Source organism: Cyprinodon tularosa, unplaced genomic scaffold (genome assembly GCF_016077235.1).
Source record: "Cyprinodon tularosa strain WSP-4 unplaced genomic scaffold, ASM1607723v1 ctg165, whole genome shotgun sequence".
Classification (NCBI taxonomy): domain Eukaryota; kingdom Metazoa; phylum Chordata; class Actinopteri; order Cyprinodontiformes; family Cyprinodontidae; genus Cyprinodon; species Cyprinodon tularosa.
The window spans coordinates 95,973-109,497 of NW_024038483.1; the positions used below are offsets into that span (position 1 = coordinate 95,973).

Sequence of the window (13,525 nt, forward strand, 5' to 3'; positions counted from 1 at the left end):
AGATTGATTTATTATTCTAACGTTGACTGCATTTTGCGGACTTCCAGGTCACAAAGAAATACAACAGTCCAGCCTTGAAGTAAAAAAAAGAAAGACTAGACTGAGATTAAAAATGTTTTATGCAACAGAGAGACAGAATATTCCTCATTTTGTCAATATCCCACACGTGAAAGTAAAAATCCTAGAAGCCTGTTTTAATATAACATTCATTCTGTATCATGTTACTCCAAGCCTATGGTGTTAACAGCTGTCTAACATTTCCTTTCCCTTCCCCCATAGTTATGGACAGATATGGAAAAAATTGTGGTGAGTAATATTTCTTATTTCTTTATTGACAGTCTTATTAATCCTTCAGTTTAATTTCACACCAATCAAACAAACTCATACATTCATTACAGTTTAATCAGATTAAAAGTTATCTGATTTAAAATGACAATAAATTTTGAGCTGATATGTTTAGTTGTTTCATCATGTTTTTCCATATCTTGGAATTAGTGGCTAATGTGGTTCAACTATAATTTTTACAGTTTTAGCTAAGATCATATAAAACAGTAATAATCATATCATTTTATTATGAAAACACAGCTTTTTGACACTAAACAGAAGTGTACAGCCTTTGCTACATTTCGGGTTTTCTCCTCTAACTGAACCACCTCCAAACCCTGAGAAGGATGTTTCCAAAATAGGTAATGTTGTTGCTGGGAATAAGGTCCATCAGAGATATGACCCTATAGGGAAAATAAGGATGTCATCAACATATAAATGTAGAGAAAAACTATTATTTACCTAATTAATTAATTGTAACAAGCATCAGCAGCTCTAGTTTACTGTTTTCAACGTAAATTTTTTATATAAATGTTTTATTTTTTAATTTCTCTTTAGGATGATATGAAGGAGGTAAAATGAAAGACATCATTTTTGGTTTCAAACAAAGTGGAGCTACTTTATATTTATGGTCACATCCTCCCCATTTAAACAAAGTGAAGGGACTAGACTGTTGAAAGATTGTTTTTAATTGTAAACTAGAATAAAAAAACTTAAGTTTTGCGCTACATCATCGAACAAGATGAGGTTTTCCTTTTCAGGGTGACTTATGACTTTTAAAAGAAAAATAAATTCATCACTGCGACACACACTTGCTGCTTCATAACATAAGTAGATTACTTTAACTTGTAATAAAATAATAGGCATATCACATTGCATAGTCATTATGAAGTCAATGAAGTCTCTAAATCATGTAATTTTATATTATACAAATTTTCTACATTTTATACAAATCCATTACAATAAAATTTAAATAGCTAAATTGATGATGTACGTGTAATATACATGTATTTATTATATTGTTATGGTAATTACATATTGCATATCTGGTAATGCATGCAATATATATATATATATATATATATATACACGTTTTTTTATATATACAAACTTTTATCGCAACGTTACACCCTTGCATACATCAATGAAACATCCGAGGCGGTGAGGAAGTGGGGGCAAGTTTGTCTGACAACGAAGTGACATGAGGGCGAAAAGAGCGGGGATCCAGGTGGAAAAAGGGTCCCATCGTTCTCACACACCTTGCTCTTCTAGCTAGTCCAACTTCACGAGTCATTATCACAGTGGCGGTCATACAAACAAAACAAGCCAGTAAGGTACCAATCAGGAAATACTCATGGTGTAGAGCAGATGTAGATTTGACCAATAAGAGGCCTTCTGTCTGCCGCACTGTCTGCGGTCACCTACAATTTTGGCGAGGTGCAGCAGAGGGGCAAATTTACTTTCACTGTGACACACACAGATGAACTGGTTTCTGAGTATAAATCAGCTTCTAGGTGTCATTAAACAGCGGCACCACATGGAGAGTGGAGAGGTGAGCGCTGATGATCTGAAAATCTGCACTATTTTGGGAAATCGCATCGCAGCAACCAGTCAGGGATGGTTTGGGTTGAGCTGTACGTTAAAGAAGTGCAGCCGAGGCAAAACCATTTTTCAGTTAAAATGGATTATAGAGAAAATAATCATGACAAAGGAAGAAATAAGGGATTCTCTGAAGAGGCTTTTAGGTGGTTTATAAAAAGTTCTAATCTAGCCTAAGATGGACTGTTCGCCGCCCTCCCTTACTTCCACCAGCCAGGTGTAGAAGTATATTAAATATACTACCTTGTTGTTGACAATCTGGAGGGGAGAGTACTGGCATTGCTTTGTGGACTGCATCAGTGGTGTAACGACACAACAATTGGCCCATAAGCAACATTATCTTGGTGGGCCCCATATGAAGTACAACTATGTCCATTATTCCACCTTCGGTTCTTTGAAAGAACGTGTTTTTTTTGGGAAGTGTTTTCGTTTTTTTCCAGTAGCTCTTCTTTGCTTTTTCTTTTCTGGAATCCGCTGAAGTACCTGTTTTTGGTACCCATCATCGCTAACACATTATATGTAACGGTTATTGTTTTAATCTACGCTCTGGATTACCCATAATTCCAAGTCGTAGCGTAAAAAATTAAAATACTCAAATATATTGTTCGTTTAAGATCTTTATTGTGATTTGAAACATATTATATGAGTGTATTTTTTTACCAACCGTCTAATAAACTATACACAGCTATTAACATAGTAATTAAAAGTACCACTGTCTGCTTTGCTATTGGTGACATGTTTAAACGGCTCACCATCATATTGAAATCTGCCATGTGTTACGGTATAAATAAGGTCCGGTCAGTCATCCTGTTGTCAGGCGGGTTTAAGAGGAATTTTTCAAACCATTACATCTGCAAAGAGATTTCCTAGTCCACAATTGCGTAGGGGGCCTACTAGGTGTCAGTGACGGGGCCCCTAAGAGGTCGGGGGCCCCTAAGCAACTACGGTCTCTGCTTACCGATAGTTACGCCATTGGACTGCATCACGTTTACGAGGATAATTTATGACGGATAAGAACCTTTGTTTAATCTGATGTGATGCGTTCATAAAACCCACGGCAGGAGAAAAAATAAGAAAAATGTACAATAATATGAAAATGTTTCAAATGCATGGGGCCCATAGAGAGAACATCCAATCTTTACAGTCTTACTTTTTGAATGAAAAATCTAATCCAGTGATGGAGAAGTACCAAATATTAATTTAAATAAAATCAGGCATAATCCAGCAAGTAAATATCTAAGTATTATGTTATTATTATTGATATTGTTGTGTTATTTTATGGGGATAAAAACAATTTGATTGGCAAATCACCCTATTTACCTTATCAAGGGCAAACACACTTTTTTAAAGAAAATAATTGTTTCTAGATTTTTTTTTCCCAGTGTAAAGTAAAGTGGCCTCACTTCTTTTCTGGAAGAGATTTTAAAAGTGTTTTTGTAGATTGCAGTCGAACAACATTTTTTGTTGTTATTTGAAATTATAAAATAGTTAACAGTAGTCTTCAAAAGTTTTATGTTAGACCTTTCCTCTGCTTTCTTGATAATATCTACAGTAATTAAGCAGCTCAGTTGTTTGCTGCTCTAAATATTTACTACAATTGACTTGAACTTATTCTGTAGAATCACTTAATAATTGTTTGTTCCAAGTTTCTTTTACGGTAATACAAATGGAGTCAAATTTATCTGGAATCACATTTATCTCTCTGTAATATATTCGTTTTATTAAACTTAATTGATTGCTTAAAAAAGAGAGAATATTTATTCTGGGCAAATATTTGTGTGATCATCTGCTGATTTGTTCATCTTTAAAGAAGTCAGAAATCTGTGATTTTGATCCTAAAAGCCCAGACAGAACTCATAATATAACTGGTAATAAAAATGATCAGCATTTCATTAAATAAAATAATTGTTTGATACCCCAGCTAAACATGAAGTTAATATTGGCAGGAGCCTTAATATAAAACCATTTTTTTTTTTTTTACGTTCTCAGGACTAATTTTTTTCCCCTGACTGTAGGGTCACGTTCTTGATGTTAAACTCAGTACATTGGCAGTACATAATCTTTTTTTTTTTTTTTATAGAGGGGAGAGTAATAAGGTACCCTATCTTGTACTGTCCCTCATTGTTTTGTTTTTTGATGAGGTTCAAAGAGGATCACTTTATCCATTTTCTATCCTTCTGAACTCCTGTTATGCGTAAAGTAGCCTATTATATTTTAAAATAAAACGCATTTTTATGCCCATGTCTACCACATCTGCTATATATGCGCTGTGTGATTCCAAACCCAAGTGTTTTCCTTAGACAATTGACAGATTTTATTCAGTATTTCCACCAAAATGGATGTGTTTTACTTTGTAGCTGCATCTCTTCATGACAGACCCATAAAATTGCTGCTGAATTGCTGCATAGTCTGACTAAAATAGACCTGGTCTCAATCGTAGCTACGCAAACCTCTTTGCAGAAAACTGTGTTGGATGCGTTTATTGTTCAGTTTTAAACCTATTTTTAAATGTTTATTTTATTTCACTTCAACAAGCCTTCCTCTATTGAAGGAGGATTTTATTTGGTCGACCAACATGAGGTAGAACATTACTGTGATAGAAGGAAAATGAAACACTTCTTTCATATTGTCAGATCTATGAACTGTGATGTGCATTTGGATACATCTGCATATTGATACATACACCTATGGATCAATATTTTGTAAAATAATGTGTTGCTACAATTAAAGCTTCAGTAATTCTGAGGTCTGTCTGTAGTTTCTGTAGTTTTTTTTATATTCATTATTTATTTCATGTTTACAGTTGCCTGTCAAAAGCCAAATATTAGGACTACTAAGGTGAAAGATGGGGTGCAGGTGAACTGTACAGCTCGTGGTGTTTCTCTAAAATCGAAAATGGAGTTGAAGAACAGGACTGGGGGCACTGTTTATGCTAAAGATCCAATTGGCGATGACATCACTCTTCTTACTCTGGTGACAAAAGAAGACCACTACTATTGTGTGTTGACACAAGAAGACATCTGTGTGAATAAGACAGAATCGATCTTTGTGCCTTCTGGTGAGTTTCCTCTCAGTTTTATATTTTTTTATCTATATGTTGGATTTTGTGCATCTTTTTCCTGGTGCTTCAGAACGGAATCTTTTAAAATCTGCTCTAGCTTCACATTTTATGTTCGGTTAGAACATCACCACTTTAAAACTATTTGTAGGTCAGTCTGTTCAAGGCTGGTGACCCTGTTAACCATGGATGGCGCTGTTATAGAGATTCGTATGTGCATGAAGAAGGGAACATAATCTACATGAACAAATATGGTACTAAAAACAATATTAAAAGTTTCAAATTTTCAACATTGTCATATGACATTGTTTTGTGACAATTAGATGAATTGCTATTCATCACTATTCACCTTTCAAACAGCCTATGGTGACCGAGAGATGGGTGTTTTACGAAGTTATGGGCTGGTGCTCATGGAAAATGATGTCTTCATTCAGGCAAAACAATACAGCATTTGTCCACTTGATGGAGCCAAAATTGACCAAAACTGAAAGTTTTTTAGAACTGCTCTGGGACATTTTTAAAGATTATTATTTAGACTTTATCAGCCTTTACTTTATTTCTCTTAAAGTAGGCAGACATGAAAGGAGATTAAAAAAGACACACAGCAAAGCTCACCAGGTTGGGACTTGAACCTCTAATAGCCATGTTAAGGGTCACATATTTAACCCCTGCACCACTACCACAACCAATAGATGTGGTTTTTCAGTTTAAATCTTTTTCAGTTGAGTTATTTTTGCAGAGATAAGAGTTGTCTTGGTTGGAATATTTTCATTTAACTATTTGTTTTAAATAAAAAAAGTGATTCAAAAGAAATAAACTTTCACTACTGTAGATCGAATATACTTTTTTATTTTCTTCACAACATTTATTTATTTTGTTTCTCTGCAGCAGACAGAGATTTTATTATAAATATCCTTCAACGGATTAACTGCAACAGAAACCTAAACTAATAAATTAACTGTTTTTACCTCCACCAAGAAGGTTATGTTTCAGGAAGGTTTGTGTGTTTCTCTGCCTGTTTACATGATAACTTGAATAGTTAAAAGACAGATTGTAATGATTTTTTTTTTTTTTTTTTTTTTTTTTTTATCAGAGGTGACCCTCACACCAAGGAACAATTTTTTCAATTTTATTGATGATCCAGATCACAATCTGGATACAGGATTTTTTATAAAAGATTTAAGAATTGTGACAAAAGCATACAGAAAGCTACCCCACAAAAATGTTTCTAAATTAATAGAAATTATGACAAAATTTTAACAACAAAAATACTCTCTATAAAAAAACAAAATGGGAAACGCTTAAGTACCTGTTTTTGGTATCCATTGTCACTAATACATTGTACGAAACGGTTATGATTTTAATCTACGCTCTGGATTACCCATAATTTCAAGTTGTAGTTTTTAAAAAATAAAATACTCAAATATATAATTTGTTTAAGATCTTTATTGCGGTTTGAAACATGTTATATGAGTGTATTTTTTAACCACCGTCTAATAAACTATACACAGTTATTAACATAGTAATTCAAAGTACCACTGTCTGCTTTGCTATTGGTGACATGTTTAAACGGCTCACCATCATGTTGAAATCTGCCATGTGTTACGGTATAAATAAGGTCCGGTCAGTCATCCTAGTGTCAGGAGGGTTTAAGAGGAATTTTTCACACCATTACATCTCCAAAGAGATTTCCTAGTCCACATTTGCGTAGGGGGCCTACCAGGGGTCAGTGACGGGGCCCCTAAGTGGTCGGGGGCCCCTAAGCAACTGCAGTCTCTGCTTACCGATAGTTACGCCATTGGACTGCATCACGTTTACGAGGATTATTTATGACTGTTCGCTGAACCTTTGTTGAATCTGATGTGATGCATTCATAAAAACCCACGGTAGGAGAAAAAATAAGAAAAATTTATGATAAGAATATGAAAATGTTCCAAACGCATGGGGCCCATAGAGAGAACATCCAATCTTTTCCAGTTTTACATTTTGAATGAAAAATCTAATGCAGTGATGGTGTGATGGAGAAGTAGCAAATATTCATTTAAATAAAATCAGGCATAATCCAGCAAGTAAATATCTAAGTATTATGTTATTATTATTGTTATGTTTTTTTATGGAGATAAAAACAATTTGATTGGCAAATCACCCTATTTACCTTATCAAGGGCAAACACACTTTTTTAAAGAAAATAATTGTTTCTAGATTTTTTTTTCCCAGTGTAAAGTAAAGTGGCCTCACTTCTTTTCTGGAAGAGATTTTAAAAGTGTTTTTGTAGATTGCAGTCGAACAACATTTTTTGTTGTTATTTGAAATTATAAAATAGTTAACAGTAGTCTTCAAAAGTTTTATGTTAGACCTTTCCTCTGCTTTCTTGATAATATCTACAGTAATTAAGCAGCTCAGTTGTTTGCTGCTCTAAATATTTACTACAATTGACTTGAACTTTTTCTGTAGAATCACTTAATAATAGTTTGTTTGTTCCAAGTTTTATTTACGGTAATACAAATGGAGTCAAATTTATCTGGAATCACATTTATCTCTCTGTAATGTATTAGTTTTATTAAACTTAATTGATTGCTTAAGAAAGAGAGAATATTTATTCTGGGCAAATATTTGTGTGATCATCTGCTGATTTGTTCATCTTTAAAGAAGTCAGAAGTCCCTGATTTTGATCCTAAAAGCCCAGACAGAACTCATAATATAACTGGTAAAAAAAAATGATCAGCATTTCATTAAATAAAATAAATGTTTGATACCCCAGCTAAACATGAAGTTATTATTAGCAGGAGCCTTAATATAAAACAATTTTTTTTTTTTTTTAAGTTCTCAGGACTAATTTTTTCCCTCTGACTCTAGGGTCACATTCTTGATGTTAAACTCAGTACATTGGCAGTACATAATCTTTTTTTTTTTTTTTTATAGAGGGGAGAGTAATAAGGTACCCTATCTTGTACTGTCCCTCATTGTTTTGTTTTTTGATGAGGTTCAAAGAGGATCACTTTATCAATTTTCTATCCTTCTGAACTCCTGTTATGCGTAAAGTAGCCTATTATATTTTAAAATAAAATGCATTTTTATGCTCATGTCTACCCCATCTGCTATATATGCGCTGTGTGATTCCAAACCCAAGTGTTTTCCTTAGACAATTGACAGATTTTATTCAGTATTTCCACCAAAATGGATGTGTTTTACTTTGTAGCTGCATCTCTTCATGACAGACCCATAAAATTGCTGCTGAATTGCTGCATAGTCTGACTAAAATAGACCTGGTCTCAGTCGGAGCTACGCAAACCTCCTTGCAGAAAACCGTGTTGGATGCGTTTATTACTATTCAGTTTTAAACTTTTTAAATGTTTATTTTATTTCACTTCAACAAGCCTTCCTCTATTGAAGGAGGATTTTATTTGGTCGACCAACATGAGGTAGAACATTACTGTGATAGAAGGAAAATAAAGCAATTCTTTCATATTGTCAGATCTATGAACTGTGATGTGCATTTGGATAGATCTGCATATTGATACATACACCTATGGATCAATATTTTGTAAAATAATGTGTTGCTACAATTAAAGCTTCAGTAATTCTGAGGTCTGTCTGTAGTTTCTGTAGTTTTTTTATTTTATGTTCATTATTTATTTCATGTTTACAGTTGCCTGTCGAAAGCCAATTATTTGGACTACTAAGGTGAAAGATGGGGTGCAGGTGACCTGTACAGCCCGTGGTGTTTCTCTAAAATCGAAAATGGAATTGAAGAACAGCGCTGGTGACACTGTTGATGCTGAAGATCCAATTGGTGGTGACATCACTCTTCTTGCTGTTATGACAAAAGAAGACCACTACTATTGTGTGTTGACACAAGAAGACATCTGTGTGAATAAGACAGAATCGTTCTTTGTGCCTTCTGGTGAGTTTCCTCTCAGTTTTATATTTTTTTAATCTATATGTTGGATTTTGTGCATCTTTTTCCAGGTGCTTCAGAACGGGATCTTTTAAAATCTGCTCTAGCTTCACATTTTATGTTAGGTTAGAACATCACCACTTTAAAACTATTTGTAGGTCAGTCTGTTCAAGGCTGGTGCCCCTGTTAACCATGGGTGGCTGCTGTTATAGTGATTTGTATGGCATGAAGAAGGGAACATAATTTACATGAACAAATATGGTACTAAAAACAATATTAAAAGTTTCATATTTTCAACATTGTCATATGACATTGTTTTGTGACTATTAGATTAATTGCTATTCATCACTATTCACCTTTCAAACAGCCTATGGTGACCGGGAGATGGGTGTTTTAAGAAGCTAGGGGCTGGTCCTCATGGAAAATGATGTCTTCATTCACGCAAAACAATACAGCAGAGGTCTTCAACAGGGGGTCCGCGACCCCTAGGGGGTCCGCGGAGGTACTGCATGGGGGTCGCGAAAGTCTTGGTTGATTACTTTTTTTTATATTCCCTCCTGCAATTTTTTGCACTACTGTAATTAAAATGTCTTTAAATACACATTAACATGAATTCAACGCACTGTAGTAAACATATAAATGGAAGCAGAAGATGTCCTTCAGTCATCAATGCACACATTTAGGGACACACAGGAGCTCTTTCAAACCTGGGCACCATTTCATTGACAACACCTGTCCCATCAGCCAGGAATCAGAATCAGAAATAATTTAATAATCCCAGGGAGAAATTACTTTTGTTACATGACTCCATATGTAATAGAGTGACTATAGGACCAGTTTGATATAACACAATTTCATACAATATATATAATTAGGGGGTCCCCGCTCTATCTCGCAATCAGTTTGGGGGACCTTGGCTTTGAAAACGTTGAAGACCCCTGCAATACAGCATTTGTCCACTTGATGGAGCCAAAATGGACCAAAACTGAAAGTTCTTTAGAACTGTTCTAATATGGGATGTTTTTAATGATTATTATTTAGACTTTATCAGCCTTTACTTTATTTCTCTTAAAGTAGGCAGACATGAAAGCCATGTTAAGGGTCACATATTTAACCCCTGCTCCACTGCCATGCCTCATAGATGTGATTTTTCAGTTTTAATTTTTTTTTACCTTAGTGATGTGTTTGGTGACTTTAGAGACTTTTCAATTATTGAATACTCATCCACTGTTGTCATTGTGAATGTTTTTCCAAACCAACTTTTCTTCATTTAGCTTTGATTTGATAACTTAAACAAAGCACCATCCTTCACAACTGAAGTGATGCTGATTTTCTACTTTTGTCCTCATATTGTGTTTTTGTGTGAGCTCCCAGTTGAGTTATTTTTGCAGAGATAAGACTTGTCTTGATTGGGATATTTTCATTTAACTATTTGTTTTAAATAAAAAAAGTGATTCAAAAGAAATAAACTTTCACTACTGTAGATCGAATATACTTTTTTATTTTCTTCACAACATTTATTTATTTTGTTTCTCTGCAGCAGACAGAGATTGTGTAATAAATATCCTTCAACGGATTAACTGCTACAGAAACCTAAGCTAATAAATTAACTGTTTTTACCTCCACCAATAAGGTTATGTTTCAGGAAGGTTTGTGTGTTTGTCTGCCTGTTTACATGATAACTTGAAAAGTTAAAAGACAGATTGTAATGATTTTTTTTTTTTTTTATCAGAGGTGACCCTCACACCAAGGAACAATTTTTTAAATTTTATTGATGATCCAGATCACAATCTGGATACAGTATTTTTTATAAAAGATTTGAGAATTGTGACAAAAGCATACAGACAGCTAGCCCTCCAAAATGTTTCTAAAGTAATAGAAATTATGACAAAATGTTAACAACAAAAATACTCTCAACAAAAAAACTAAATGGGAAACTCTTAAGTACCTGTTTTTTGGTATCCATCGTCACTAATACATTGTACGAAACGGTTATGGTTTTAATCTACGCTCTGGATTACCCATAATTCCAAGTCGGAGTTTAAAAAAAATAAAATACTCAAATATATAATTTGTTTAAGATCTTTATTATGGTTTGAAACATGTTATATGAGTGTATTTTTTAACAACCGTCTAATGAACTATACACAGTTATTAACATAGTAATTAAAAGTACCACTGTGTGCTTTGCTATTGGTGTCGTGTTTAAACGGCTCACCATCATATTGAAATCTGCCATGTGTTACGGTATAAATAAGGTCCGGTCAGTCATCCTAGTGTCAGGAGGGTTTAAGAGGAATTTGTTGCACCATTACATCTGCAAAGAGACGTCCTAGTCCACAATTGCGTAGGGGGCCTACCATGTGTCAATGACGGGACCCCTAAGAGGTCGGGGGCCCCTAAACAACTGCAGTCTCTGCTTACCGGTAGTTACGCCATTGGACTGCATCACGTTTACGAGGATCATTTATGATGGATATGAACCTTTTATTTAATCTGATGTGATGCGCTCATAAAAGCCCACGGTAGGAGAAAAAATAAGAGAAATTTATGATAAGAATATGAAAATGTTCCAAATGCATGGGGCCCATAGAGAGAACATCCAATCTTTTCCAGTTTTACATTTTGAATGAAAAATCTAATCCAGTGATGGTGTGATGGAGAAGTAGCTAATATTCATTTAAATAAATTCAGGCATAATCCAGCATCTCACTAATAAAGAGGAAAAGGCAGTGACCCTCTATAAATGAGTAGGGGGGAAATAATTCAATCCCTATGCTAACCTTAGCATCATCAGCAGCCTCTGCTAGAAACTGGAGCTTTTTGTAGCATAGCTCTCCATCTGGGTTAGCATCTCCAAGCAGCAGCCAGACAAACAGCAGCTTCTACAGCCAACCCTCTTCCTCCGTCTGTTCCTTCTCGTCTTCATTACCTATTGTGATTGCTACATTATGATCAATGTCTTCCAGTTAAACATGAAAAGACTTAACCTTATTCATTGCTGTTTTGACTGAAAGCTAGTACTACATTTAAATGCATAAAAACTAAACAGCTTATGGTAATTTACTGTATGTAAATTACATAGAAAATAAATATTTTTCAAATGAATTTGGTTGTTACCATGAACAAAATTTTGATTTTAGAAGTGTGGGAGAGACACATATTTTTAATATAACTACTATATATAAGTCAAGTCAGTTTTTCTTGGGGGGGGGGGGGGGGGGGGGGGGGGTTATTGAGCTTATAATGTGGTGGAGGATCTTGAAGTGGATATGCTGCTTTATGGAGCCGGTGAAGGAGTTTTAAGAGGGGTGTTACACAGTTCTTGAAATTTAACTCGCACTTTGACATTTAAAGAAGTCTCTTATGTCCCTCTTACTTTTTGCAGACATCCTGGCTGTAACAGTAACAATAAAAAACATGCACGCACATTGAACCAGTTCAAAGATTCATAAAAGTTAATACAGCTGATATTACAACCCTTCTAGTGACCCAAGAGGGAAAAAAGGCCTAATGTACAGTCGCAGACCCCCCACCAACTGTCGTGTTTTGCAGAGCCATGTTTTCTACAATAGCTTTCACAGACCCTATTCAGTGCTTGATGATTGTCTGCCTGCTGTAGTGTAACATGGTTTATTTTGGACAGTAAAAAGTGCAGGGGACCAAAACTGACTTTCCATTTTGCTCCCCTTTTTGTCTGTTCAGTTTCTATTGTTTTTTCTCTTATTTGAGGGGCAATTCTGATATTTATTCCTTTTCTAAGTAGGGGAGTAAATATGTTATTTAATCAGATCATTTTTGGTCTGTCATATACTGTTCTGTGAACACGCAGCCAACTGGCTGTGTTTTAGAGCAACAAATGAAAGTGTAAATCGAGCTCAAATCATGGTCAAACAGATCATTTTGCACATATATAGAATAAATTCACCTCAACATACATTCAAAATATAACAGTTTATTAGAAAAAAATCATTCAGCTCCAATTCAAACAAATTTTAGTTAAAAACCTTTTACTAAACTAGTGATAAATACAGCATGCTCATTAGACTCCCAAAGACTCACCCACCACACTAATACACTGATTAATTTATAATAGGTATTTATTTACACAGCACATTTTGGAAGTTAGGCTCTAGATTGTATTAGGTTAGTTTTAAAAAAAGTTAAACAAATAACAAAAAATATTAATTTGGTTTAATTGATAAAGAGAGAAAATAGTTTTCTTGTGTTGTAGTAAACTGTGAGTGACTGAGTAAAGTGAGGAAAGGACAAGAAGGAAGAGGCGATGCCATATATAAACTTATACATTATTTAGTTAGAGATGCTTCTGCTTTAATACAATCATCTTCATCTGTCAGAACATCAGGAGGAAGGTGGAGAACTTGTGGGAACTACTGGACAACAGTTATTTAAATCATCCAAACTATTTCAAGGATAATTTATTAATGTATTTATTTAATTTAGTTAGGTGCAGCCAAACTAAATTAACTCTAATATTTAGCAGTCCGACCTACTGTGTAATCCAGTATACTGTTAAAAAATAGAAAGATATTGAAATAGAAATGTCAGAAGAGCCATTTCAAATGATGATTGAATTTGAGAAACATTTTCAAAGGAATAAGGAAAACTTAATTGGATCGAATAAA

The 13,525-nt window shown here is 34.4% G+C and overlaps 1 protein-coding gene across 3 annotated transcripts in view; it reads left to right on the forward strand.

The window, feature by feature from the left end:
- Positions 1 to 13,525, forward strand: part of LOC119780703 (coxsackievirus and adenovirus receptor homolog) — a 37,607-nt gene that overhangs the window by 17,009 nt on the left and 7,073 nt on the right. For all 3 annotated transcript variants that reach the window (XM_038280823.1, XM_038280825.1, XM_038280824.1), the window contains exon 4: positions 4,727 to 4,981. In XM_038280823.1, the coding sequence (XP_038136751.1) occupies positions 4,727 to 4,981 (255 nt within the window). The remainder of the gene's footprint in view (positions 1 to 4,726; positions 4,982 to 13,525) is intronic.